Genomic DNA, 26,637 nt, shown 5'->3' with positions numbered 1-26,637 from the left:
TTGCTGCTAGAAATGATGTGGCTGGTCTAAAATTCATGGGTGTAACATGAGCTGAGAGGGTTTGCTAACACGGACAGGGAGAACTTGGGAAATCCCCACAGCACTGGTTTACTGCACTCTATATATAAAATAGGTGTCTGGCTACCTCACATTTATATTCATTCACAAATATGCAATCATCCAATCATCAGACTGATTGGGTAGTTGATTTGGGGGGGTATAAGCAAAAGCATATATTTGGGGGTCTCATGCTCACTCTGGGGAACCCACAAGCCACGACTAGGAAACTCAACATGAACTAGAGCAGGGGTCGGCACCCTTTCTCTGTAAAAAGGCTAGATAGTAAATATTTTAGGCTTTGAGGATGATGGAATCCTTGTCACAACTGCTTGACTCTTGTGTTGCCCCACAAAAGCAGCCAGAGACAGCACATGGATGAGTGGATATGATTGCCAATAAGATATAATTTACACTGGGGATAAAAATATATTATATGTTTATAAAAAATTAAAAATTTAAAATTAAAAAAAAAAGACATAATTTACAAGAGGAGGCGGTGGACAGGACTTGGCTCAGAGCTGTAGGTGGCCGACCCCTGAACTAGAGTCATAGCCACTGACTCCTACATGCACGGGCAGCAGGGAGATTCCGTTTTTAGCACTATCTCCAACTGAGCCTGTTGAGCCCAAGAACTCTAAGCTGCACCCAGACTCAGAAGAGAGGATGTTGTGTGATTGTGAATGCTGCATTTGGGTGGCTACACCCCCTCCACGTAAGGCTCTCATGTTCAGGTGTAATCACAGGAAGTGCTGTTTACAAACACGCACTGCTCCATATCAGGAAGTCCAATGCACCCATGGACATGAATCGTCTGAAAAGGTATTAGGATGGGCAAGCAAGGAAAGTACCTGTGGTAGCCTACTTCAGGCCACCGTCCCCAACCCAACTGGTTCCTCACCAGATCTAAGAGACGTTGCTAACTGCCTCAAAGGAAGAAACTCCTGAAATATTTTCCTAACTCTGGAAGCATAGGCAATCTTGGATAATTCTGCTACAAACACTCCCTGAAGATTAAAAAAGCCATCTGCAGAAGCCTTGAATGGAAACCACGTACCTGGGCTGGACTCGTCAGGAGGGGGGCTGCAATCTGCACAGAAATGGAGGGCGACACGGATGATTAAGGAGCAGCACAAAGTTCAAACATGAACAACTCAGCGCTTACAGCGACTGCGTTGGCAGTCGGCCGTAAGGTGGCTCAAAGGAGCAGAGAAGAGGTCAGAGGCAGGCCTGCCCGCCTCTTCCCTGAGAAGTCCCACACAGGCACCCGGCTGCTCTCAGGCAGCCGAGCCCTCTTGGTGGTACACACTGACCGACTCACTGACTCGTTCACTCATGTTGCTAAGACTCTTGAGGTAAGCAAACTCACATACTACAATGTGATTCGGTGCCCTCATCGATCACATTGCATGTGGCGGAGCACAAGTCGTCTCCTAGCATCTGGAAGCACACTTGTAATGAGAGAGACTGACCAGCAAACTGATCAGAGCCCGCGGCCCTGCCTTGTGAGCAGAACCCGGGCTGCAGACTCACATGCTCAGACCCAAAGGTGAGGATCCAGTGATGAAACCAATATACCACCCTACATCTATGCCAATCTTAGAAATTTCAATCAAATTGAAAACTTTTATGATCTGAGGGAAGTCTAGAATTACAATGTCCCTCCAGGTCACTCGAAGAATGCCAATTTTAATTCAATTGCACTACGCTAACTCCCATTTCAGCAAGTGAAGTACTCATTTCTATTTATATTTCCCTTAACAACTCTAAAATTCCTTGGTTAACTGGGTGTGCCACCTGGAGGAAAACAAGTCTGAAAAGGGGTCATTTTATGTCTGCAGGATACTGAAACGGGTAGTTTCAGAACCCCCCAAAATAGCTGGACTGGCTAAATAGAGGTGTTTACAAACTGGATTGCCCAGAGGTGGAGGGGGCAAGGGATCCTTTCTCTCTAGTTATCTTTGGCAGTGACTTCTCCCACTGGCAAAGGGGACAGAACAGAGCAAATGAAAAAGGCCCTGTGAGCTTAAAACTTCAGCCTCTTCACTAGGCCCTAAATATCTTGAGACCAGCTCCCTAACAAAGAGAAAAATCTACGGTGGTATGCAGTGATACAGGGCAGTGATTCTTAGACCTCTGTCCAACTAATCAGAATGACCCCAGGTCTTGAGAAACAAACAAACAAAAAAACCCAGATTTCTGCCTCTCCATAACCTTTCCTCCAAAATTCTGAGTCCGAGGGAGGAGGAAGGTCGAGGGGCCTGTTTTCATGATCATCTGTGATAACTCCAAATAGTTGTGAGCATCCCTGAAAAGGCACTGACGGTTACACTCAGCTGGGTAAATTCAATCTCTCAATCAAAGCAGGGAATATGTGTGTGGGGTGGGTGGGGGTCTCCTTTGGTACGTTTGGACCAGTGGCTTGTACCTTGTCTGAGGCCATGGAGTCCCCTGAGATTTGATGACCTCTGTTTACCTCCTCTCATCTTAGCGCATAATCTCAGGGGGCATATGAACCTGGGGTGAACCCCCAGGTCTCAGGTTAAAACAACTTGGTTTGAGGTTTGTCTGAATGGCTCTTCAGAGATGAGGAGAGGATAAGTGTGTGCATAGCCAGGTCATGAACGCCACCAGACAGGGTGGCTGCGGGTAGGGATGCAGAGGGGTGTGGGGCACTTGTGACTTGTGCGGAAAGCAGGAGAAGGAAGGAAAGGCTCCCAGAGCCTCTGTGGTTCCAGCTGGCGGGGACTTGTCAATGGGTCCCGCAGTGGTGCGTGTCTGCCAGGCAAGACTCTGAGCTCTGTGGGAGAGCAAGCCAGAAGGCAGGGCAGCTCCTGAGCAGAAGATGGACACCAAAGACCTAGAAGGGTGTATGTATAGAGCTAGAATGAAAAGTCATGATGCCTCTCGAAGAGGCACAGAGTTCTTTGTGTATGGTAAGCTGGTGTGAACACAACCTGCTCATAAGGCTAAAACAACTGGCCCAGGAAGCTAGAATGGTATGGAAAGACGGTAAGAGACTTGACAGTAAGAGACTGAGTAAAGAGCTTGCAGTCTCCAGTCTCGTTCTTTCTGATCCTCCTGATCACATCCAGCTCTGAACAGCTTCCTAGCTATGCTCACAATTTTTAAATTAAGAATCATCCACAGTTAATTTAATGGCATACGGTTTCATACATTTCTTTGAGTACTGATCAGCCAAGTTAGACTCTCTCAAATGTATGCTTCATATTCCCATGACCACAACAGAACTTATTTGCATGGCAAACATAAGCCATACCCTAAATATCGTAAATAAATGCTCATTTAAATAACTTGAAGGCTGCATTTAAATTTGTCTACATTTGACCAATACAGGATGTTGCCTAGAAGGAACATGACATTTAACTTATGAATATAACAGAATATGTGATTAAAAATCTCTCTCTGGCATTTTTTTAAATCCCAATAAATTACTCTTTTGATATCTGCAGAAAAATTTTTAAATTACAAGCAAGACAATATTGAAGAGAAATGAGCAATGAGCTTTCAGATTTAAAAAAACAAACAAACACAATTTACATTAAAAAAAAATGAGAAGACAAACAGCTCCATGAAACCAATCACAGGTCTGGGGAACTTAAACTACAGTCCTTCACAGATGGAAGGGTGGAGGACATGAACACTGCTGAATCAGAGGCTCAAGTGAAACCGTGCCCTGGGAACAGACTGCAGGCAGACTGAAAAGGTGAAGGGCAGCTTACAAATGAAGGATTTATCAAGAGGCTGTGATAAAGGAACACGTGTCTGCCTTGAATGAAAGCTGTCCAATTCAGAAATGAAAAATCCTCGCTGTCTGAAGGCTAGCCTTCGCCCATCTGGGCCTTACTAACTACAGCTTCCCACTCCCAGAAGAGAGCAGTGGACACCACAGCTAGGTCTGCAGCCACCTCAGCTGCCTGGCCCCTGAATCCCTCTGGCTCTCATAGCAAGACGTGGAAGGCCGCAAGAGGCAGGGACCAAGGACGGGCTGGCAGAGAAAGCATGCGTGCCCAGTTTTAAAACTACATGATGGACAGAGTGTCTGGATGTGCTCCGTCTCCCCAGGCAAAAGACTATTTCTGAAACATGTTCCTGCAGGCCAACGTCCTACCATCTACTGAGAACCCTGCCTTGGGGGCGGTGCCCACCGGAGGAACCTATCTCAGCCCCAGGAGTGGGTTCCCCCATCTGCCTGAGTGACCCACAAGTGCCACGGCAACGTCCCCTGCTGGGTAACAGCACCCCCAGCTGATGACAACCAGCCTCTAGACGAGTCTGCAGAGCCTGCTAACAGCTCTCATCCAGCTGTGTCCCTGCATGAGTCACCTTTTCCTTGACTCTCCCACTTCCTAATACGATCAGCAATCTCAGGAGAAAAGCATCTGCGTTTGGGCCGCCTTCAGGTTCTCAGACTGCTTTAGGAACCAGAACAGCCCAAGAGCCCCACCCTGACGGGCAGGGAGACCCAAGATGGCCTTAAGAATCTGCCCTTGCTGGACACACAGATTGCACATGGGCTCCCCATGCATGGACCACAGGGGCTTCTGCCCTCCCTGCCCGCTTCTCCGTGCACTGTGACCTCCAGCTCTGCCTGACAGCCCTCCCTGCAGTCTGTATGGAGGGAAGAGGTCATGGAGTCAGACACAGAGAGACAGACAGACGCAGTGCGAGGTGGAGGCAGCATGAATGGGCGGTGTGGACGCATACGCACGTGTGGTCGGGTGAGGATGGCATGCGGGTGAGGATGGCATCGAGCAGATGGCAGAGGGGCATGACGAGGAGGGGACATCGCAGAAGGGGTCTTCCGGTTTGATCCAGTAGGCGTGGCTGTCCCGGTTACCTTTCTTGCTGGTACAGCTGCCCGCGCAAGGGAAGACATCCTCACAGCCCTGGCCATGCAGGCGCTCCTTCTGCAGCAGCTTGTCCACCCGCTGAATGATGCACTCCAGGCTCTTGTCCACATTCAGCCACACTTTCTCCTTCCAAACCGAAAGGGTGCATTGGGGTCAGCTCTCCCGACTGGAAAAGCAGAACAGAACACAACCCCTTTCCCTGCCCCCCAGCCCCCTCCACACATACACATACACACTGACTCCCCTACTCTGGGCCACTGTGATCATTAAAATACCACGAATTTAGAAATATCAAGATTAATTCAAAATTCCCTATTACTGCTGTATTTGTTTTTCAAAATACAGATCAATGTACTGTGGTCATTGTTTTTAAAGTCAGAGACACGTTTGCTAGTAACCATCACAGAGGCTGGACAGGACTTCCCAGTGCCTTTCAGAGCTGGCAGCGGGCCACAGCGCCCAGGGGGCCAGCTCGTCCCTCTTCCCTCTGCTGCAGACCTCCTACAGAGAGGACTGAGACACAGAGAGGACTGAGGGAAGGTAATGGGAGGTAATGGGAGCAGTTGATCACTTCAGATGGGGGCAGTGGAGAGGTGGGGAGGCAGGGCTGTGAGCAGTCTGCAGAAACCCACCCAGAATACAGGACACCAGGGCAGGGCTGGAGGAGCCCTTCACTGCTGACTAAAAACTCAGTGCCTCACAGAAAAATGCCTCCAAGCAGTAGTCCTAAGAAATGATAAAAATGAGTTGTGTGATGTGTCACTCCCTCAGGAGAGACAGAGGTGGCTCTCAGGGCCACTGTGTCAGGAAGCAGGAGGCAACACGGACCATGTCAGGGGGAGCATCTCCAGACTCCTCCCCAAGCCACCAAATACAAATGGCCCTGGAAGGGCTAACTGTGTGGAGAGCTTTGAGGAAGCAGGGGGCCTGGCTGGTCTTGAGTGGACAGTGACAGGAGATAGGCTGCCAGCAAGGCAAGGGCTCCGTGGAGAACACCACCCCTTTCTCCAGCAAGTCTGACCCCAGCCTGGCCTGTAGCAGCGCTGCCCCTCAGATGGACACAGGGTGTGAACATGCCATCTCCCTCCCTCAATCAGGGGGCCCAAGCGCTGTCTGGGAAGGGGACTCGGAGCTTGTTCACTAAGCAGCCAACCTGTTAGGTACCCCTTGGTGGGGGAGAGGGGCTGGCCAGAGGCTTTGAATTTTTCAACCCAGGTTCAATGGCAGAACGGGGGCCACAGGCAGCAGACTCACCCACTCCTCCTCGTGCCAGTCCACCTGCAGAGAAGACCGGCTGTTCCTCCCTGTCCACCTGGCCATGAGGGTGTCCTGGTCGTTCCTAAGCATCACCTGCTCCTCCTCACTCGACGTTGGGGAGGCCTTGGAGGCAATGTAGTCGGGCCGTGCTGTGTTCAGCCCGTGGATGGAGTTGGCCAGCAGCTTGCAGTCGCACACGGTGACCAGCTGCCGGGTCTGCAGTACACACAAACCAGAGCTGCTGAGCCTCCAGGCAAGGGGTTGCAAGGCCGGCTGTCTCTGAGAGCTCAGGAGCAGACCCAAGGTCCAGATGGGCACCCTTCTCCACAGGGCAGGAGCCCTTGGGATGGCTGAGTTCAAAGACTCCCACAAAAAGACTGGAGGACACAGGGAGAATGAGGGAGGTTGAGAAATCTCTGACATTCTTCCATCCCTGCCCGCCTCTGAGCCGGATGTGACTCGAGGCAGGGCCTGGAGGGAGCCCAGTGTCCTTGCCTTCACTGACTTCTTGGGCCATCCTCTCCAGTTCCGGGGATAGGCAGGAATCTGAGGCAATCACTTAAGTCTTACTTTTTGCATCTAACACTTAAAGCCCTGGACTCTGGGCAGTGGAGCTCTCAGCACAGCACTGTGGTTCTGGGGAATTGTGTATGCAGCAGGAGTTCTGGGGCTCATAATTTTCCTTCTGATAACATCATCTTTCTTTTCCAAATGGATCTAGTTTCCAGCCCTCCATCTCTTGGCTGAGTGAATACATGTGAAGGATATAACACATTCTGATCAGGAACAGCACCTCACCCCAGCAAAGTGGGTGTGAGTGGGGAAGTGTGATCAGAATCTCTGTACGTGTGTGCATGTGTGTGTGTACACATGCATGTGTGCGGAGAGACTGAGTAATCTGAAAAAGCATCATCCATCAAAATGATCTGATATATCTAATGTCCCAGTATAGACCAATATTTATATATTTATTTACATATCTATATCTGTATATATATTTTAAGATTTATTTGAGAGAGAGAAAGGGAGAGAGTGGGGGCACACACAGGCAGAAGTAGGGCAAAAAGCAGAGGGAGAGAGAGAGAGAATCCCAAGCAGAACCCCCCACTGAATGCAGAGCCTGACATGGGGCTTGATCCCAGAACCGTGAGATCGTGACCTGAGCCAAAAATCAAGAGTTGGATCCTTAACCGACTGAGTCACCCAGGTGTCCCTGTTTATTTTTAATAAGGATCAAGTAACAGTCAACTAAAAAATGGCTTACTGATTATGTGTAAGCCAATGAAGCTATATTTCCTTTATTGTATGTCTGTACAATAACTCAGAAACTTCTTTTTTCAAATTCCAAGTTAATAAAAATTGGCAAAAATGCACTGAGTAGGCAGTTGCTAAGAAAGCTGCAGAACTATCTCAGCCTCCACAATGAAGCTGATGGACTTGAGGGATGACACATCTGCATGAAGCAGCAGCTGGAAGTCCCCCACCCTGGGTGCTGTCCGTGGCCTGCCCTCATCCGGCTCTGTGACCACAGGTCAATCACCAAACCACCCTGGGCCTCTGGCAGAACTAAACCTCAAACTAGATCCTCAAGGTCATCCCAATGTCACCTTTTGTATGGATGGCTCTAAGCACATGGGGTGTCCAAAGGTTTCCAGAAACCCATAGGAGCCCCCATCTCACATGTAGCAGGGTGGTGTCTCCTACCTTGTCTGCTAGGATGGCGAGGGTTCTTTCGAGGCCAGTGGCAGACCTGTCCTTAGCTGCCCTTGAGAGCCGCTCTGCATAGTAACTCACTTGAGTTTTCAGGGTATTGATCTGGGCAATGATCTCCTTGGCTCTGATGATGTCCTGTGGTATGTAGATTATGGACTGGCAGCTGGATGGTGTACTAGAAAGGATAAGAACAGATTCTAAGGGGTCTTCTCAAATCCATGAGGATGGCAGCAGCCTCCCAACCAACCCCAGCCCACAACCAACATTAAATAAAGCATTCTGATACTCAGTGATGTTCTCCTATGCTAGTCTAGCTATTAATGGGCAAAAGTAAATCTCAAGAGATTCTTTTTGTCTATATGGTAGAGGGCCTGAAATAGTAAAACACAGTGAAGTCTTTTGTCTCTATTTGTAGGGGTCTGTATTCTTACATAAATGCATAAACAGATACTGAATCCAATAATCACCTGAATGCTCATAACATTTCACCTGAGAACCTCGCCTGTCAACTTATCCACGGCACGGGAGTGGAGGCACGGGGTGTGCTAATCTCAGAAGGGGTCAGTGTATTTCAGGGAAGGCAGACTGCCATGGATGCCAGACTTTCCGCAAGAAACCTGTTTCTCCATTGGGCCAATTTTCAAACTTTCCATGCACATACACATAGTTCTCTCTCCTCACACCTCTGACCCCGACAACTAGACTTCCTTCTCCAGCACTTCTCTACTTTGAAAAATAATGTTCCATCAGATGAAGAAGAGGTGAAGAATGTGCCAAGCCAGAGGCCAGGTGTGGCCACCTCAAGAGCTTTGAACACCTGGTTCTTCCTCCTCCCCTCATCACCAAGCCCTGTGTGATCTTAGGACTGAGGTCAGAGCCACAGGCCAGCCCCTGTGCATTCATTACAAACACCAGTGACCAGAGAACCGACTCTGCGTCCTGGCTGTGTGGGGCCTGGCTAACGCATTTGGCCATTCTAGATTGAGATGATACATCCAAGTCTCTTGGCCAAGATCCTCAGTCAATATAATAGTATAAATGTAGGTTTTAGACCATCTGAGGAAGCCAAGGGAAGCACAGAATGTAAGGCCCCAGTGAGGATGTCTCCAGCGATCTGAACTTGTGAGCTCTAGCTGGAATGGGAGTCTCAGCCTTCACTGGTCCCCTTAAAGAGCTTCCCTCTCTGAGGTTTGGAGATGAGGGAGAAGGTGGAGGAGCACAACCTCCATCACCTCTCTTGGAGAGGAGGACTTGAGACCCTTCCCTGCTGGGCTTTTTGGACCCTGAAGGCAGGCCCCCAAGAAACCTCCATTGACAGACTATGGTATAAACATGCAAAACCCAAAAACCAAAGCATCCCAGAAAGAAACAACACCCCAAGCCCACACACCACAATAAAACATGATGGATTTGCCAGAAGCCCATGCAGCAGACCGCAACCAAGCCTGCGTGATCTGAGAAGTAATTTCACAGCACAATGTGCACATGACTACTTTCCAATCTGCAATCACTCTTCCAAATGAATAGCTGCCATTGACAATTGAGTCTTAGAAATTCCAGTCTCAAATAGGATTTTTAAAGATCTGTCCTTCCCTGGCCCCAATCTCTAGTGCTTCCTATAGATATATGCATGTGAATGTAGATGGCTGTGTACACTTTGACCAGTACACACAGTCTCCCAAGCCCGACGGAGAGCTCCGCCTTCTACTCACCTTGTGTTCTTACAGGTCACGTTCTAATAACAGGAATCTGGGACTTACACACAGGAAGCACACGGCAGGGGGAGGGGTGTGGAAGAGTAAATTTCAAAGAGGTACTAGGGGATGATGGCGAATATACAAGCATGTGTGCTCAGTCCTAGTCCTAGAAATGGGGAAAGCCCAAGAGGTCTCAGCACATCCTGCTGTACCCATCTCAGGCAGGGCTCTGCCATGGCCCCAAGCCTCCCCAGCTCTGAGATGGCACAGTTCGAGAGGGCTGGAGGTACTTCTGGGGCCTATCACCAAGCAAAATGCCCCTGCAGAATCCTGGCTGTCGCCTGAGCAAGCACACTGGGCACGACTGGGGAGGGCCCGGGAAAGCTGGGGGGCCACCAGGCTGTAGACACAGTGCTTTTTAGCTGCCAACTAATTCTTTGGTAGGAAAAGTCCCTTGGTTATATTAATTATTACTTTGCCCTCAGGGGGAAAACTGGCCCAAGGAACAGTGTTTTAAAAATCTGCATAAATTATATTCATGAGAAATGGAAGCTGGCTTCACTCCCATAAGACAGGATGGTAAGGTGAAAACTGAAGGCCTAAGATTCTTATAAAATAAGCCAGCAAGGGATTGCCGAGCCACCACTGGATGGACTTGAAATCCAACACCTGGCAACTTGTCCAGCCTGGGAGAAAACAGGGTCCTCTCAGGGAGTGCGCCCAGCAACAAGCTGCTGCCAGATTTGGAAGGTGGGCTATTCATTATCAAAGAACGTTGCAGTTGGAAGAGAGAATTCTGTCTACGAGGCTATAACCAGGGGCCGCCGGTGGCACCGAGGGCCGAAGCACCTCACAGAGGAGGGGACAGCACAGGCTTTCTCTACAGGAGAGCAAGACCCCAACAGACACTCTCTCCACAGACAGAAAACTCACCAACACTCCTCAAAACTGCTAAAGAAAAGAACCAAAATGAAATATTAGCAGTTAGCAAACACCAAAGGCAAAACAAAAAATTAAAAAGCCAAGTTATCTTTTGTCAAAATCTTTGGAATTATGTGTTGAGGCACCCACTACAGGAACCATAAAACTTAGGAGCTCATTCATCGGAGCAACGTCCGCGTCTGTACGCAAGCCCCAGGGAGACATGCTGCCTGTGGGCCAAGTTACATCTGCATTTAAAGTACAATTCAAATAATGAAAATCATTTCTACAGGTGGCTTTATAACATTAGTAGGAAATTAAACAAAGACTTATATTATTCATCTGAAAAACATTCCAGAGGCATTGTGGAAGTAAGGAGATCTGAAGTCAACAGACGGAGCAGTCAGGTATCCACATCTGGGCCTTTGTGAGACAGTGATGGCCAGTGGTGCCCTCTCCTGATGGGCTTTCCCCTCCACAGCCCCCATGGCATCCTCCAATCTCCCACTCACACCCCCACACAGCCAAACGCAATGGAGTGATAGACATGTGCTTTCTTGGCTGGCTGTGCAGGGGGCTATGGGGAGCATAGGAAGCTTCCTCTTCATCATAATCCCCAGGGAACAGCAGAGTCAGTGACTCCTCAGGTGGGTCTGGCTTGTCTGGGTGAGGAAGACACCCTTGGTGGGATCTATCTAGCTAAGTGGGCTGTCTGGGGGCCTCCCTAGGATGCTGCCCCAATCTTCCAGCTGAAATTCCTCCTCCTAACCGCTGGCCACTTCAGGTTCTTCCTCCTGCTGCCTCCAGGGCTCACTTGGCTCTGGGACCCCTGTGCACACATCTGAGCCATAATGTCTCATAGAACACCCTCTTCCACCTGCAGGCTCACCCCTCCAGCCTTGCCCCATGGGCAGAAAAGCTCCTAGCTGCATCCCTGATCCCCTTGGTCCAGTGAACGGCCACTGTCCCTGACCTTCCGCCCCCTCCTTGATCTGGTCCTCGGGCAGTTTTCTCAAGCTGCGTCCTGACTTCTGGCCATGACAGCACAGAGCCTCTGATTCCCTGGCAGGTGCTAGAGCTCTCCACCTGGCTGCCTTGCCGATTCCCTTGAAGCCTCCTGGGGCTTGGCTTCAACTTTCCTCCAGCTGTTCCATTCTCCATGGCTAAGTCCCACACTTCCAACTCTACATTCTGCAGAGGCTGTTCGACAGTATCTTCAGCTTGTTTTCTCACTCCTCCAGGATCTCTCTGCACCCCACCTTCTAGGACTCCCTGCCTGGTCTGGCCTTTGGATCTCCACAACCTAGCTCCATCAATGTTCTCTTCCCAACAGTTCTTTACTGTCGTCATCCCCATCAGCCTGAACACATAATCAAGCAATAACCATTCTCCCCAGGCAGACACCTACGTGCTATTTCCTCTACTCCATGGTCCACGGATCTCACAGGACCATCTACTCTCGTCGCCCCTACTTCTCACACTTGCCTCCCTCATCTATTTAAATCTTGACGGGTGACATTCTGGAAGATCACCAATGCCTCCCACATATCCAACACAACAGCTGAGGTTTATGGCTCTCTCTCCGTCACCCCTGCTCCAGGCATGGCACAGCTTGCTCCAAATGCTGCTATGAACTTGTGTGCTCCCAGGAAAGACTGGGAGCCCCTTGGGGCCAGGCTTACCTCTGTCACCCCTGCATTCCTGGACATCAGCGTGTGGCCCTGCACTGAGCAGGCTGCCACCTAGGCCAGCCTTCCTGCTCAGCTCCTTTCCTCAAGTACCATGCCTCATGCCTCCACCACACCTCCCTGCATGCTCCACGAGGCCCTTCTCCAACTGCCCACCTGGCCATTCCCTGTTTGGGCTGCAGCTCCCCTCCCACACCCACCCCACTCCAGCTTTCCTAAAACCGAAATGCCTACCCCTGCAATCCTTTCAGGAAAGGAAGCAATCTCCTGTAGGCTTCACACTTTGTGGCATTCAACACAGACCACACACGTGGCATGACAAATCAGGGGCTCTAAGGGACAGCTGAGCCAGTGGAGAGTCCACACAGGCTGGCCACCTCCCGGGGGATTTCGATCCACTGCTCACTTGCAGGGTGAGGACCACTTATCAGGTGCCTTCCTCACTCCCCAGCTCAGTCGCACACACAAAAGCACAGGGGCCACAGGCAGCTCCTCCCGCCACACAAAAGCACATTGGATGGCTGGATGTTTTTGCTGTCACGTTTTTTTTTTTTTTTTTTTTTTAACCTAGGCAGCACCAGACAACTGTACAAGGTCCACGGACACCCTCCAAGTACTTACTGCTTCTTGGTCTCTTCGAATTTGTGCAGCTTTTTGCGGAGACCTCCTGACTTAAAACCTTGGCAGTGTGCTGCTGGCGCTCCAATGGTGACGATATCATAGTTCTGATCTGAATGACAGAAAGCTCTCCTCCGTTACTCTGGGCTCAGGCCTGTGGACAAGCCAGCTACAGGGATATGCACGCAACTCTGGGACCCTGCCCCTCCAGCCCATTTCCAAGCAGCCTATTCCCCCGTCCCAAAGCCTGGATTGTCTGAGGACCCCCGGAGCCCAGCACCATTATCTCAGGGGGTATAGGGTTCCTACACATCTCCAGATAGGGCCATAAAGGGCCGAAGGCAATCACTGGCAACACTTAGTTTGCATCCTCCTTGGGAAGGAGAACTGACAGGTGACTTGCTGCCACAGAAACACAAAGGGAAGCTAGAGGAAGGGTGGACAAGGGGAAGGGACAAAGGGAGGGAAAAGTCTAGGGAACAGAGACCTTACAGAGGTCCTGTGCTACGTCTCTTATCTGAGCTGCCAGACAGAAGAACACACAGGGAAGGCTGCACACGTGTGGGGCAGCCTGGGGACCAAGCACACGGGGAGAAAGGAAGTCAAGTGTGATTTAGCAAGAGGAACAGAAAAATTGTTACCTGACCCCCCATCGTCTTGAACTCTCATCCTCTGTATGTGCAAGTTTGTGGGAACAAATTCTAACTTTTTATCTGCTTTCAAACTGCTCGCTTTAAACGAGGGACCTAAGAAACAATACGAGAAAACAAGGGCCGTTGACATGTACACTGCATTCAGGAATGGCGAGTAGGACAGAAAATTCTGAGGAAGCGGCTTCATGTAAGCAGGTACGTGCTAGTGGTGGCCAAGGAAATTCTGAGGTGCCTGTGAGTACATTTTGTCTCCAGATGGTAGGCTGGGTCAAACACTGGAGGGTGGGCTGCCCACTGGCCAGAAGACTGGTTTTAGGGGCTTAACTGGTGAGCAGGGCCAGGTAGGAGCAGCTTCAGAAGGCTATGGTTACCAGCGCCCCCATGACTCATCTCTCAAATGAGAAGTCTGACATAAAAACTGATTTTGTGCAACACTATGTCAGCACTGCTATAAAAAGCAAATGGGCCCATGCCAGGGTCTGCCTGTTCCAACCCCGGAGACCGCCAGCATGCAAGAGCGAAGAAACTGGTTCAGTAAGAGCAACACGTCTCAAGTCCACAAAGAGATGAAAAGGTCTGCTCATCACCTCAGATCTATCAGGATGAACAAATGCTATATGGCATGGATCCTGGCCTTCTGAAACACAGACCTAAACGTGTTCCCTTGATTCTACTCAGGGGGTTAAGGAGAGTGGATGATGTTTAACTGATATCTGCAATCTTGTTTCTACGATCAGAATCCAATACTAATTAAGAACTACATGCCTAGAAAAGAAAGGGACTGCAAATTAACTGACGATCAGAAGAAAAAAATAAACTTTCACTCTAGTGATAAAAGGTAAATCATACCAGCATACAAAATGCAGAACAGCCACTGTCTGCTTTGCATTTTGTGCTAGGAGACTGCCCTCCAGGGCCTGATATGTACAGGGGGCCCAGAAATCAGCAGCAGTGGCACCCTGGGAGCCTGATGAAAATGTAGGATGCTAGATCTGCACTGTAGCAAGATCTTCAGGGACCAGGATGCATATTGACAGCTGAGATGCTCTGCTCTGGAAAACTCAGGCTCATGTGGATTTCCTGTTTTCCCAGATAACAGGTATCCAGCATGGGTAGGTCCCTAAGGATCTTCAGCTACATGCTGCCAATACACTTACGCCTGCCCTTCAGATTCAAACTAAACCCAATGGAACCATCATCTTGTCCTCGTAACTGCATGTGGCTTCTTCTCAGCCAAGTTCATGAACAGGTTCATTTCCCTTGGGCATTTTAGACCAAGATGAAAAAATAACATGAACCAACAGCCCATGATTTCATCTCTCCTAAATTCCATCCTACATGAGTTGTTTTGGCAGAAGACACCATAGAAGGAATTTTCAATGCAATTCTACTTGTCTTCTTATGAGAAACCCACATTCGGAAGAATTCACACCTACATGAGAACCTATTTTTTAAAACCCACTAGAGTATCTGTCAGGGAGAGTACTTGAGCCAGGTTCTTGTTTCCTAGCTGGAAAAACGAAGACCTAGCACCCACCTTTGTACTGATGGAGGTCAGTCAGGTTCTCCTGGTATGTGAGGATGATGGTCTGGTACTGAGTGACAATCTGGCGCCGGAGGCTCTCCCAACAAGGGGACAGATCCCCCAACTCCTCCAGCTCACACACTCTGCAAGGCAGACACACACATACACACACTATCAGGCCACAGAGCCGGCTCTCTTCCCTAGGAGAGGCAGCGGCATCCCAACCAAGCAGGAGAACGAGTGGACATGGAAGTGCAGTCAATGCCAGGGAAGGCCTTGGACAACAGCCACACTGCAGGTCCACAGAGCAAGCAGCGGCACATGACACACCACTCTAGGAGGAATGGCTGTATGACTGGCAGACTACTCACCATCACAGAAACTCTGTCAAATGTCTGGGGAAAACTAAGTGGAGGAGAGGGGCTCTAGGGGAGTGGCTCCCTGCCCGGACCCACACAGGCCACGTGGGACCCTCCTGGAAGATGAGATGAGTGGAAGCCCATAAGCCATTTCTCGGGGCCATCTCACTCACTTCTGTCTCTCCCAGAGACAGTTATGAGACAGCTTCTCACTGCCCCCCGTGTTCTGGGGAGGCCTGGGCCTTTCTGCCCTACCCCTAAGAACACTGCTGCAGAACATAAAGCAGCTGCCGAGCGGTGGTCCACAGCTGGCTGGCACAGGATGACCATGCTCTGCTGCGCTCACCCAGCCCCCTCTGTCTCAGAGGGGCTGTCCCCCTGTCCTTCGAGGAGAGGGACAAGGGCCATAGGAGGTTGGCAACTTTGGTTATGATTTCTTTCTCCATGTGGGTAATGGGCTATTTAAACCCAGAAGTAGCATGAAGGCAGGGAAAGGGAGAAGAGAAGAAAAAAAAGGATCTGTCACCTCCAGAAAAATAAAGCTGTGGAAGAACTGAAACATAACTGTCTTAGCTCAGCAGCAAATAATAGCTACATAATCAGAATAATGAAAACACAAGATGGACTTAACAAAAAAAAAAAGATAACCATATTAGGAAGCTGGGGAACGGGCAAGTACAAAAGATCTAAAACCCTCACTGCAGGGAATCAGTATCTAATCCCCAAAACCGATTAAGAGTGTACACTATACGTTTATTTAGAAATACAGTGAAAAACACTAAAATGGTTAAAAGTGGTTATTTCTTAGAAGCCGATCAGAAACTAGAGGGCCCCAAGATTTATGCCATTGTTAAAAGCCTTTTGACACTGTTTTTTTATACTATGCATATTTTTCTTTGGGAGCGGGAGAAGCTAATTTAATGGAATCTACTAGATGGCCCATGGTTAAAAAAAAAAAAAAAAAAAAAAAAAAAGTTGTGCCATTTTATCATGAAAATGGCAAAATTCAAGTAAAACAGTGTGCACGCAGGCGAGGCTGCAGTGAGACCTACACTGGCAGCTGCTTGTGGCCCAGGGTCTGCTCACAAGCACATGAGCCCCGGCTGCATGGCTGCCACTAGACCCTCTCTGCTGTCTCTGCCCGTCTTTTCTGCTCCTTCTCGTGCCTCCGGTCTCAGTTTAATGTTACCATCTCACAGAGGCCTGCCTGGACCACCCTCCTTCTCGCCACCCCTTCTGATTTCTGCACACAGCTCATGCAGCTGGGGGTCGGGGCGTGGCCCCACTTCTCCAGAGGGACTATCTTCCATGGCCTGTCTCACTCATCAAGAAGCCTCCCACACCACACACACCACCAGCCACGTGTGTGAAACTGATGTTGAAACACAACAAAACCCTCAAAGCCAAAGTTCTTGAGAAATGGGTAAACTCTTCAAAGTTGTAACCTAGTATACCAAATAATGGGAATTTATGCTGTAATTAAAATTACAACATGAACAGTATGCAGATGTAGATGGTAGCTAGGAAAATTTGCACAAATATGGAAAAGCTGAAAGGAAAAATTTTAAAGTTAAAATAACTATAAAATAGTATATAGATAAATACACAGACAATGCAGCTTGTTGCATTATTCTTGTTATTCTTAGGTTGAGTTTTTTCTAAGATAAAAAATTTTTTAAAAGAGCTTATCTGAACAGTGAGATCCTGACTGAACTGTGTCCTATCACACTTGTTATATTGTGTGCATAATTAACTCTGTCTTAGGACAGCGAGAAGAAATGACCTCTGAGGAAGACTGGTGACACACACTGCGATCTGGGGTTGAGCCAGGTCTCTGGCTTCTCCCCACCATGCGATCGATGGAACATGCCCTTGGCTGAGAGATATGGAGGACCGGAGGGCCCCAATGGGTCACACATAGCTCTCTGTAGCCCCTATCACTGTGGCCCTACCCTAGGAAGCTGCTGACCCGGCGGCCAGGACCCAGGAACAACCGGCCACTCCTAACTTTCTACAGGCCAACTGAGAAGGGAAAGGAGAGGGGAAGGGAGGGGGGCAGGCACCGTGTGCTGGACCCATGTCTGGTGCTTCCCGCACCCTGTCTGGTGGTGGCCTTGCACAGGAACTCAAGAGACACATGCGCGAACACAGGCTTCGACAAGCCAAGGCCACAGAGCAAGCAGGTGGTGGCGGCTGGGTCTGAAGCCCCTCTCTGCTGCCAGTGCTCTACTCGCCACATCTAAGAGCTTCCTGGAAAGAAGGGGGCAGATGACCCAGGACTGACGGGCAGGCGGGCGACCTCTCCACAGGGCCTCACCTGGCCGCATCTTCTTCCAGTAGGAGCTTCACAAACTGCCGGGGCACGTGCAAGGACAGCACGCTCTCTGCCATCTGCTCCAGGATCCGCAGGTGGTTGCCGTCCGTGGTGGGGAACCGGTACATGCGGCAGATGGCACCGCCAAACACTGGGGTGGGTGATGGGGAGGAGACAGGTCACGCGTAAGCTAGCGACACAGCTGCCATGCAGGCCCTCCTCCCTGGGCCCTCAACCCTGCTTCTCACTGTTCCTCTCCAGAGAATGCGAACACTTCAGCTGAAGCCCACCCAAGTGACTGAGCCCAGCTGCTCCTCCCCCGCGACACACCATCTTCTGGTCCCAAGATGCGGACCTGACTCTGGAGTGCAGAGGTGGGGGCATGGAGGGTCAGTCACCAAACGAGGTAACACGAGGAAGGAGGAAGAGTGGAATGAAGGAGGGGACCACCTCCCCCACTCCTTCCCTGGAGGATTGCTAACTCCACATGCCGGCAGAAAGCATGGCACTTACAAACGTGGCAGGGAGGTGACAAGGTGACAACCGGGGCGCCTGGCCACGACAATCCAACCGGGCAGGGAGGAAAGGGTGAGTGTGGCCCGAGTGGACGCTCACAAGAGTGGCAAGAGTGCCAACGGAGGGAGCTGTTTACCCGATTTCAGTAAAGTGTCTTTTCGCAACGAAGCATACTTGGATCGGATTCCCAGTGCCTCTGTCAAGCTCTCATCAACCGGGAGAACCATCTAATGACGTGGGCAGAAAAGCAGAGAGACAGTGAGACTCAAACAACTCCAGAACACTCTGCAGAAATGGGGCCCACGTGCATCACTGGAGAACTCTTAAAATTAGTAACCACCATTCACTCTGCAGGAGTACACTGCCCCAGCCCCTAGGTAACCCACCTGCCAGCACCCTGCACTCAGGCCACGCACATGTGATTTTCCAGTGACTCGGTCACTTCACCCGGTATTGCAAGGGTGTGATGTACAGAACGAGAGGCAGGCTAAGATGATGCTCAGGAACATTTGTGCAGCTGACCTCTTAGGCTTATTTTGGGTAAAATGAGCTAGCTCTGTATGTTACGGCAGTGGCCACTTACCAGTGTTCTGTATATTAAAACTGTAGTCTGAGAGCATGCGGGGCTGTGTGGGCAACAGGGCATGGGAGGCAGGGTAACAGAGAGGGAGGCGAGGAGGTGGAGAGGGGAGAGGTAATTGAGAGGCTGCAGGGGTGTGCGGATGGGAGGCGTGCAGAAGGCAGCCATGTGGCACATGTGTGCCAGAGAGGGAAGGTCTAACAGGTAAGGTAATCCAGGCCTCATTCCACACCCTCTGCCCCCGCCTGACTGCAGCTCCTCCAGCTGCGCTCCCACCCAGCACAGCCTTGCATGTCACAGTCCCTGACGGGAACCCCTTCTCACTGCTTTGAGAAGTGCCTGGGTGGGGGCACATTCTGCCTAGGGGGCCTGTCTTTCCCTTCCCAGAGCACAGAGGCAAAGTCCACCTGGACACATCCTCTGACTCCTTCCAACACAGAGGAACAAGGCGGTGTGCTCACCCGCCCATTGACGGTGTCCACAGACCGGGTCACAGGGGGCCGCTGGTCCGACTTCTCCTCCATCTGCCAGCCGATCACAGTGATGTTACCCACGCGGTCACTCTCTGCAGATCTGTCTCAAGCAAAGTGCTTTAATAAGAGGCTATATACCTGTGCTTTGTTTTCTGCTTAAGTGCAAAGTTCAGCCACCCTGGGTCTCCCAGGGGTCAGTCAGCCAGCTTTCACCACACATACAGGCTCCAGGGCCAGGGGGCGGACAAGGAAACCATGAGAGCAGAGAGGAGGGCTGCGGTTCCACAGAGAAGTATGGATGTGCCTGTGGTACAGCTGGCGGGGAAAAGCCGTGCTTGCTCGGGAGGCAGCCACTGGCTCCTGGGCTGACCTCTGCCCCAGAGACTGGTGAGGACACATCTTGGAACCAGGACTGGAGACTTTCTTCTGGCACCAAACCCCTTTGATTAGACCAAACCTAGGTCTGGACCCCAAATAAGTGGAGGGTTTCCCAAAGACTCTGAATCCTGATATGATACAGGTAAGGCCACTCGAGCCCGCTCAGCTTCACCTGTGAGGCCCCTCAGGGTAGCTGCCAGCTGTCTGAGCCCATCTGATTCATCGAGGGAGGCCCCAGGGATACCCTGGGGTATCCTGAGGTAAAAATACCTCGGGCTTTTTACTGAAGGTGTCTGAGCCAAGTTCTAAATTTTTATATGGTCACATATACTGACAACCTCCTTTGTGACTTTTTCTCCCTGTCCTCATGCCTAGAGAAGTGCTTCCCCATGCACTCTGCTCAAGAGTCCAATGTAGCCGCTTTGCAAAAGGAAGGTATCCATTTCTTCTATTTAGCTCTGATCCAACTACAATTAGTTCCGGCACATGACGTACCTGATCATTTTTCTCTAGCAGCCCTTTGCTCCACACGAGCTCTTGCATTTTCTATAAGACTTGTCCTTCCTGCTGAGGCAGGTTCCCTATGCACACCGAGGGCAGAACCAGGACTCTTGCTCTGCTTGATGCCTGCAACACTGCCCTCACTGTAGCTTTAGAATGGCACACTGTCCAGCAGGTGATTAATCCTTGTCAAATTTCTTTTGCTATTCTGGACTATCTTCCCAACTTTTTACATTATTTTGAAAAAAAGAACACCATATTGAGGTTTTGTTGACAACTGTCCATGAACTGAACTTGGGAAGGGCTGACATCTTGACCTCTTTCATCTTCCTTTCAGGGACACAGCAGGGATTCCCCTTCCTTCCTTCCATAAATATTTACTGAGCACTAGGCTCTGTTCTAGGATATGGCAATGAAGGAAAGCAGACAAAAACCCTGCTGCCTGGGAGATCATATCCTACTGGGGAGGGAAAAGATGATACACAAAAATATTGAGTATTATCAGATATGTACCTAGGTTTTCCTTTAGGTCTGTGTACAACAGGGCTCATATTTCCTATACATACTGCACATGCCCATTGCCTAACAGGTCCTCTGGTGGGCTGTTTTAATCTCACTTCAGTAAGCAACCACTAGGTCACTGACACCAGCCTTTGGGAGGGGGCTGGGCCCTGTCTGCATGCAATAAATGGTCCATTTATCCCTAGACCTCCTGATTCCAGATCCTTTCAAGGGAATAAAATTAAATACCTACCTTAGTGTTAAATGCAACCTATGATGTCTGTCCTGGAGCAGATCTTTGACAATGAATGTTCCAGAGCCCAGTAAATACATCTGAGGAAGAGCGGGTAGAGAAGGCATTAGTATGCTTGGTTTGCTTCTGGTCCAGATACCAGGACCCAGAGGAGTCCAGCAGGCTGGTTCCCACAACACACCTGACCCTATCTCAGGAGCCCAACAGGGATGCTCAGGAAGAAACTCCTAAAGATGAATACATTTGGACATCAGTTACTCTGTGAGCAAAGCAGTGAAGTTAATCTGTGTTCACCTCTCACTCAGATGATTATAGAACTTAAAAACAGGGAACTAAATCCCATAAACCACAACATGTTACTTAACTGTTCCCTGAGATCGATCTTTGACATCATACACGGAGAGTTTGATTTGGGTCATCTGATTGATAAGAGAGTCTTGAAAGAAGGCAATACTGCTTAGAAATATTGGATTGTTGGTTCCCTAGAAGAGGAAAGAGAATAAAATCAGAATACAGAGTTGGGTTTTTCCAAGTAACTGCTTTGGAAACACACCAACATCTTCAGAGCGGGACACTAACTTTCTTACCAACTTGGATCAACACACACACTGATGAGGGCCTACATGGAAACCTACAAACATGACCAAATGCTGCTTAGAGAAAGGACAAAGTAGTGTGACAGGCTTCTCCAGAAGCACCCGCCACAGGCAGGCCCACAGCACAGCTGCGTCCAAGGGCTCACTCTAAGGGCTTTTTGCTCACTAGAAGGGATCTTCTAAGAGTGAAACCACCCTGATATTCGCGTGTATTCTTGGTATTACCACTTTAGATGAGTGGTGTGTTTCATCTCCTAATTTGAGTTGTTCCTTTAGGATGTACAAAGGCAGATGAGAGAAGGAATGAATGGCTAAGTCGTTTCTTATTTCCAGAATCCCATAGTTGGAATAATTAAGAATGGACCTTTTTAAGGCTATCCCTTTCAAAAGATGAGCTGTGAGTTCCTAGCTCCTAGGTGGCCACTTCTTGGAAGCTTAGCCCTGCCCCCAGAGCCCCGTAACATAATCTCTTTCTCAGGCAGTGGTTAACTATCTGAGCCAAATGCTTAATAGCTCCTGTCTGTGCCTGCTGTGAGTCCCATGCCTCCAGCTGTGCTCCCTCTGCAGCTCCAGATCCAGGTTCTCAAAGGCTGCTTGACGGCCACTCCTGCACAGCCTGCTGGGACCATGACCCTCCCAACCTCACCCTTCATCTGCCCTTGGTTAAGGCCATCTCTGGCTCTCTTCCCAAGGAGGCAACAAATGTTGCTTTGGTACCACTTTCTCCATCATTCTCTACCACCTAGGGACAGTGAACTGCTCCCACAAACCCACCCCCAGGGCCTGTCACATGCATTCCTACTCTCCACTCATTCCCAACGCCAGTAAGGTCCTACACCCTCCCCCAGATGACTGACAACTTAGGACCTCTATGAAACACATCTAGTCCAGCAACTCCCCTCTGAAAAGTCTGCTCTGGCCCATTACAAACTCCTGGCCTGATGCTCAACACTTCTCTCCCCTGCTCCTTCACTTGGGCCTTCTGCACACACACAACAGGAGAAGGTTATTCTCCAAACCCACGAGATGCTTTCCTATTACATGTTTTGCATGACTACCCACAGAATTCTGGTGTGCTTTTCAACATGTGGGCCCCAGACTGGCTGCACAGGCGTCACCTGGGAGCTTGTGACAACTGCAGAGTCCTGGGCCCCCTCCCACCCAGATCTCTGAAGTCAGGATTTCACTAAGCGCCACCGAGGCAGCCTCTCCAAATCGCAGAGCTAGACAGGCCCCCACACCCCAGGTGCCACCCTCCTCTAGCTACTCCACCCCTTCCCACAGGGCCTTGTAGAGATGGGCCACCCTACTCTGCCTCCCCACCAACAGGAGGGGATGCTCCCCGAGGCAGGGACCTGGCCTCTGAGGTATCTGTATCACCCATGGGCCCAGCACTGTGCTCCACGCACAGGCAGGGCATGCTTAGAAAACAAAACTGTTGATTTGAACTTGGAAATAAGTTCCCAAGAGAATGAAAAAGGGTGGTCTATGTTCCAAAATGTAAAAGGGGGAAGGGGAGGAAATGCAGTTTAAGTTTGTTTGAGACTGAGAGGGAGGGATTAATTCATACAGACACATCACAGACAAAATCCTGCAGGATCACACACAGATCCTATAGTTTTATAACTTACATACCGTGCTCAATTATCTAAAAAGAGTTGGTAAAATTTCTGAGGTGAATGCACATAATTCAATGTAAAACATAAATATAAAACACACAATGCAAAAGGATGTACAAAGAAAGCCAATAAAAATAGGGGTATGTCCAGTAAGAAGGACGGTTAATAGTTAACACTCTCCAAACTGCGATTAATGAACACAATTCTCCAAAAGCAGCAGCCAAATGAAAATGACAAGGAAGGATGAGCTCCTTACCTCTTAAAAGGCAATAACCTTATAGGATCATTGTTCAAAGACAACCAGCCAATAGCTCATCAGTAACTGTAAAGGACATGGCAAATATAAACGCTACCCAGATGAATGTGAAGAGAAACATCAATGCACGGAGAACCCGCAGAGGGGCAGCTCCAGGCACTCAGGTCACCCACAGCCCTCCCATGGAGCATGCAGACACTGCGCCAGCCTGTCGCGGTCGGAGCCGGCAGCACCCACCTCAATGATCTCCGTCTGTGCATGTTTTGTCCAGAATGCCTGAGGAGGGGTGGTGACACTCACAGCTACAAAACTATTTGGTTTTCGATCTAGCGATGGAGTGTGCAACTCACTGCAAGCTACGGAACCAAGACAGGAAAGAAATGAATCATTTAAAATCAGGCTCTAGTTAGTTCTCGGTTCCAAACACACCCAGAGAAAGAAAAAAAAAAATCAGTGACACTAAAGGGATAGGACTGCTACACTGTCAGTTGTCACATGGAGGTGATCTTTTACACTGGAAACAAGCTCTTCTCATGCTCCCCTTCCCCCTCAACCCCCACCCCCATGACAGCAAGGCCCTCATCATTCTCAATTTTTTTTAAATGCTCACCAGTGACCTAAAATATAGAAACTGATTTTTGCTTCTGAAAAATAATTTTAGTTCTCTATCCATTTGTATTATCTCCTCCTGTGCCTTTATGAATTTTCACTGTTTATTGGATATAATAAAATACTAAGAGCTTAGGTTTTCAATTCAATTAATTTTGACAATCATATGCTCCTATACAACCATCACCAAAACAAGACGGAGAACTTCTCCAAAACATCAGACTAGAAAATTCCCCCTCATACTTCCCAGTCAATTCCCCAGCCTCTGCAACCAATTTCTGACTTCTGTTCCTGAAGGTGAGATTCATCTACATTGTTGTATGTACTGATAATCACTCTCATTTTTTCCAAAAACTGATGAGCTAGATTCCATTGTATGAATGTATCAAAATTTACCAATTCTGTTACTGGACGTTGGGTTGTTTCTGGTGGTGAACCACTGTAAATAAGTGTGCTAAAAATATTCCTGTTTATGTCTTTTGGTGGACAAGGGCTTTTGTTTCTTTTGTATAGGATAGCTACCTAACAGTGACATTTCTAGGTTATAGTACATGGTACGTTTAACTTTGCAAGACACAACAGTTTTGCTAAAGCAGTTGTACCATTTTACAATCCCATCAGCAATGGATAGGAGTTCACGGTGTTCTGCATCACTATGAACATCTGGTAGGATTAGTCTTTATTTTATAGTTTTCTGAAGGATGTGTCTGAATTTGCACTTTCATGACGAGTAATCGTGCAACGCATTTTTTCGCTATGTACTTGTTCCTTTTTATAGCTTCTTTTGCCAAAAGTCTGCTGGAGTTTTTTTGCTCATTTTTAAACTGAATGGTTGACTTTTTTATTATTAATTTATGAGTATTTTATTCTGGACCTGTTCTTTCTCAGGTATATGTGTTATGGATATTTTTCCCCAGTCTGTGGTTTATCAATTTATTTTCTTATGGATTTTTAGGTTTGTTTGTTAGACTTTTAGTCTTTGAGGGTGATAGACAGGAAAACTCTTCCTCCATCCAAAAAAAGTACCCACATCCTAATCCCTGGAACTTGTGACTATATCCTGTTACAAGCCCTATGGATGTGATTAAAGTCATGGAACCTCGACCTGGGGAGATTTTTCTGCATTACTGGTGTGGGCTTAACCTAGTCACACAAGCTCTTAAAAGCAGCAGAGGAAGGTAGAAGGGTGAGTCAGAAAGATGTGACTCTGGGGAAAAAAGGCAGGAGAGATACAAACCAGGAAAGGCATTCCGCCTGCTGGCTTTGGAGATGGAGGAAGAGGGCCACAAACCAAGGAATGTGAGCAGCTTCAAAAATGAAAACCAGCCTCACCTGGCTGCTAGCAAAGACATGGGGACCTCACTCCTAAAACCACATGTACACACATACAGAAACACTGAATTCTGCCAGCAATATGAAGAGCAAAGAAACAAATTTTTCCCTGGCACTCCCAGAAAAGAATGCAGCTTGCTGATAGTTTGGTTTTGGTGTTGTAAGACTCCAAGCAGAAACCTCACTCAGCCCACTGGATTTTTGACCTAAGCAATCTGTAAGATAGTAAGTTTGTGTTGTTTCAAGGTGTTCAATCTGTGGCAACCTGTTAGGGCCCTGAGAGCAAATGAAAGTGGAGAGCTAGTACTTGCCTGCACTCTGTCCGAGAAGTCTTTGCCTACCCTGAGGTTGGGAGTGATGCTTTGTTTTCTTCTAGAAGCTTCAATGCTTTGTTCATTTTTAAGGTTCTCTTCTATTCCCTTTGTTCAGTCTGCCTCAGCAGGAGTCAGGGACTTGCCCATTTCACTTGCTTGCCCTCTGAGCTACATGTTTGACTGAGGGCCTGGTTTTTCTCAGCTCGCCTCTTCATCACGTGTGGGTTCTTAACACCCACACCTAGCTGGAACATTTGGGTCTTTCAAGAACAAGCAACAGCAGAGAGACTGAGGCATAACAGGTAGCCAAAGTCAGGAAGACTGGTATCAGATTAAGGGCCAAGTGCCACCTTCAGAACACACCCTCCTGTAGGTAACCGCTCTCTATCCCCAACCTGTAGCCAGCTCAGCTAAGTCTCACTCAGTGTTCATTCCTAGCCCAAGGGCCACAGCTTCCAAGACGCTCTCCCTCAGCAGCCCACAGTCTCATCTCCTGTCTGGCGCTTACATCACTTTGGCATACTTCCAGAGAAGCCATAGTCTCTGGTATGTGTGCCTTGTTTCTCCTACCTGATCATCTGTAATCCCAGCTGGGTAAGTGCTGCCAATGAGGCAAACTGGTAAAATGTATTTCAAGTACATATCCTTTGACTCAGCAATTCTGTATCCAAGCATTTATCCCAAAGACATAATCAACAAGATGTGTAAAAGATCTACGTACAAGTATGTTCACTGTGGTGGTATTTATAATGGCAAACCGGAAAGAACCTGTAATGTCTGACAATGGGAAACTGGTTACAATAAGTATGGTGGAGTCTACATGGGCATCTAAAGTAATGGGGCAGTTCCCATGATCATTACAATGGAAAGATGCCAATGACATTGTGCCACATGAAAAAAAAAAACAAAAACATGTTAAGAATACTAGCATGAGGAGCGCCTGGGAGGCTCAGGGGGTTAAGCCTCTGCCTTCAGCTCAGGTCATGATCTCAGGGTCCTGGGATCGAACCCCACATCGGGCTCTCTGCTCAGG

The 26,637-nt window shown here is 48.9% G+C and overlaps 1 protein-coding gene across 13 annotated transcripts in view; it reads right to left on the bottom strand.

Annotated features, from left to right (window-relative positions):
* The window catches only part of INPP4A (inositol polyphosphate-4-phosphatase type I A), a 130,251-nt gene that overhangs the window by 26,846 nt on the left and 76,768 nt on the right, over positions 1 to 26,637 (bottom strand). For 5 of the 13 annotated variants that reach the window (XM_059134692.1, XM_059134686.1, XM_059134691.1 and 2 more), the window contains exons 5-18: positions 23,587 to 23,705; positions 21,244 to 21,360; positions 20,879 to 20,958; positions 19,234 to 19,345; positions 18,329 to 18,419; positions 17,680 to 17,827; positions 15,016 to 15,146; positions 13,467 to 13,571; positions 12,829 to 12,937; positions 10,532 to 10,549; positions 7,893 to 8,076; positions 6,186 to 6,404; positions 4,790 to 5,057; positions 1,115 to 1,147 (exon numbers count right to left, since the gene is read on the bottom strand). In XM_059134692.1, the coding sequence (XP_058990675.1) occupies positions 1,115 to 1,147; positions 4,790 to 5,057; positions 6,186 to 6,404; positions 7,893 to 8,076; positions 10,532 to 10,549; positions 12,829 to 12,937; positions 13,467 to 13,571; positions 15,016 to 15,146; positions 17,680 to 17,827; positions 18,329 to 18,419; positions 19,234 to 19,345; positions 20,879 to 20,958; positions 21,244 to 21,360; positions 23,587 to 23,705 (1,734 nt within the window). Of the gene's footprint in view, positions 1 to 1,114; positions 1,148 to 4,789; positions 5,058 to 6,185; positions 6,405 to 7,892; positions 8,077 to 10,531; positions 10,550 to 12,828; positions 12,938 to 13,466; positions 13,572 to 15,015; positions 15,147 to 17,679; positions 17,828 to 18,328; positions 18,420 to 19,233; positions 19,346 to 20,878; positions 20,959 to 21,243; positions 21,361 to 23,349; positions 23,373 to 23,586; positions 23,706 to 26,637 lie in introns of those variants that run through there. The other 8 variants (XM_059134696.1, XM_059134694.1, XM_059134693.1 and 5 more) reach the window with 6 other exon arrangements.

Source organism: Mustela lutreola, chromosome 9 (genome assembly GCF_030435805.1).
Source record: "Mustela lutreola isolate mMusLut2 chromosome 9, mMusLut2.pri, whole genome shotgun sequence".
Classification (NCBI taxonomy): Eukaryota; Metazoa; Chordata; class Mammalia; order Carnivora; family Mustelidae; genus Mustela; species Mustela lutreola.
Note: the sequence above shows the minus strand (reverse complement) of the source record. Positions and strands in the feature narration are given on the sequence as shown.